Source organism: Lathyrus oleraceus, chromosome 5 (genome assembly GCF_024323335.1).
Source record: "Lathyrus oleraceus cultivar Zhongwan6 chromosome 5, CAAS_Psat_ZW6_1.0, whole genome shotgun sequence".
Lineage (NCBI taxonomy): Eukaryota > Viridiplantae > Streptophyta > Magnoliopsida > Fabales > Fabaceae > Lathyrus > Lathyrus oleraceus.
The window spans coordinates 631,968,250-631,970,906 of NC_066583.1; the positions used below are offsets into that span (position 1 = coordinate 631,968,250).

Sequence of the window (2,657 nt, forward strand, 5' to 3'; positions counted from 1 at the left end):
TGGTTTTGTGAGCTTTCCTTTTCCTTATCCCTATTTACTCCTTTTACACTGGGGACAATGTTTGGTTTAAGCATGTGGGGAGTTAAGGGTGGCAAAACGGGCCTGACTCATTGTACATGCCCATTTTGCACGCACTTTAGTACGGGGTGGGCCAAGGGTTTAGGAATGCACCCTCTAATGTATCCTCCCCACCATCACCTCATTTTTTGTAGGCTTTTGTAGGTGAAAGCATTAATATAAATAGTTTCATTTTTAGGCCTAAAAGATGGAGTGCCTACGGGCCTAGCCCGAGATGCCCTAAGATTTTTACAGGCTAACCAAGGTTTTAGCCTCGTACCTCTAACTATGTTCATTCCACCTCGCCCGGTTTTACTCTAGGATTTTATGGGGCAAGTCTAAACAGGACAGACATGCCTGTTTGCAACCCCTGTAGGGAGTTTTATGTTATTTTATTTTTTATTTGTTTTTAATTATGTTAGTCTATATGGACGTGCAGATTGGTGAGTTATCTAGACAAATAGTTTCCTTACATGGCTCGAGTGGAAGATTTAAAGGTAATACCGTAGATAATCCTAAAAATGAGTCTTGCAAAGCCGTGGAAACAGGTTTCGAGATGATCACCAACAAGGGTGAAGATGAAATAGTGGAAGAGGATTTGATAAAAAAGGGAGAAGTGGGGACTGAAACAGAGGAGAGTAAAAATCTGGGTGACCAAGAGGAGAGAGGAGTCACCATTGAATAATTAATAGATACAAACTCCCCTTGTAGAAGGACTAAGAAGTCGATTCTTAATGATCCCAATCCAGAACCACCTGATTAGATCAAACCGCCTTATCCTATAATTAAGAAGAAACCATTAGAGGAAGATGAGACAAGATTGTTTACAAAGTTCTAAGATATGCTGACTACACTTCAGGTAAGTACTTCGTTTCATGAGGTTTTAGAACTAATGCCCAAATTTGTGAAATTTATGCAGGCATTGCTAAATGGTACAAAGAAGAAGTTGGTTAAGGAAGAGGTAAACCTGACCGAGAAAGATGACATGACAGTGTCTCCAACATTGGCACCAAACCTAAAGGATCCATGTAAGTGTACCATCACTTGTACCATTGGTGGAGTAAAGATCCCACTCGCTTTATGTGATTTAGGGTCTAGTATCAATGTCATTCCATTGAATAAGTTTAAAGAATTGAAACTGGGAGAGATCATACCGAGTTATATGACTCTCACTTTAGTTGATTCATCTGTTACTCATCCGCTTGATATTGTACAAGACGTGTTAGTGCATGTCGATGGTTTAGTCTTTCCTATATATTTTATGGTGATTGACATGAGAGGTGATTCAAGCGGGTCAGTTATTCTCGGACGCCCATTCTTGGCAATCAGGAAAGCTTTAATAGATGTGAAAACAAGTGAACTTGTCTTGAAGTTCAACAAGGAAAAAGTGGTGTTTAATTTGTATGAATGGACACCATATGTGGATGATCTAGAGACATGCTACCAACTGGAAGAAAAAGGTAGTAAGTTTGACAAAGGAATAAAAACAAGTGAATTGACATGCCTTAGGCATTGGGCGTTAAGCTAATGACGGAAACGAAGCGTTGGATGGGAGGCAACCCATCAGTTTTAACCAATTTTTTTGTTGTTGCAGAATTTACATTATGTTATTTGAGATATTAAGTAAAAAGAATTAGTCACTTAAGCATACATTTCCATTACAATCTATGATGTCGTAAACTAACAAGTTTGTATCTGTCGTTTCTTTCAGATGCATAAATTTGTAACTATAGTATTGAACAAATGAACCAAAAGGAAACTTGATCATCAGGAAAGAAACTTACAACTTAAAGTCAAAGGATAAGAGAATAATCAAAGGACTTGTACTCAACCTTCAGATACCTCAACTAGTAAGGTTTGAGCCAAATAAATTCCATTGTTTACTATTCCTTTTAATTGAGTGTATCCATGCATGATTGGTTTATCAGGTTTGAACTATTTCTGATTAAATTTGTATGATTTTATTGACACACACTGAGGCAGTTGTTTGCTTTAACTTTGAGCCTTTTTAAACCATCCTTTAGTAATAGGTACATCCATTGGTAACCACTTTGAGTTTAACCTTTCTTTCAGTGACTTAGCCTTAATTCTTAGTCGTATGACTTGAAAGATCTTATCTTTCCACCCTATGTTTGGAGTTAGGTATAATTGTTGTTCTTAAGTGGTATGAAGAAGATTAAGTTTGGGGTTGCTCTTGGAAGTGAGTAAAGTTTTAAGTTTGGGGTTTGGGTACTAGAGAAAAATGGTCAAAAATGCAAAAAATTGAGAAAATAAGAAGTGACAAAAAAGAAACTTCTTCAAAAAAAAGATTCAAAGAATGCATATTAAGGACCATAGTTTAAATATATCTAATACCATAAAGAAAGAACAAAGGAGTATTATAATAGAAGGAGAACTAGGCAACTAACTCCGAAGATTTAAACCTACTTTCCCAAAAATATCCTACCCGAATATAAGCCAAGATACAACTGAAAAAGACCTTAAATATGTGTGTTTTTTAATTTCTTTAACGAATTATATTAGAATATGATCAAACTCAGGTATAGACTAGTTTGCATGTTAATTGAGAGACTACCCTGTCAAATGAGTGAATCAAGGTG

At 36.4% G+C, this 2,657-nt stretch overlaps 1 protein-coding gene across 1 annotated transcript; it reads left to right on the forward strand.

Moving 5' to 3' along the window:
- Positions 1-898: 898 nt before the first annotated feature.
- LOC127082565 (uncharacterized) lies at positions 899-1,585 on the forward strand. The gene is made up of 2 exons (XM_051022800.1): positions 899-916; positions 977-1,585. Exons 1-2 carry the CDS (start codon positions 899-901, stop codon positions 1,583-1,585), a joined length of 627 nt encoding a protein of 208 aa, XP_050878757.1.
- Positions 1,586-2,657: the final 1,072 nt, after the last annotated feature.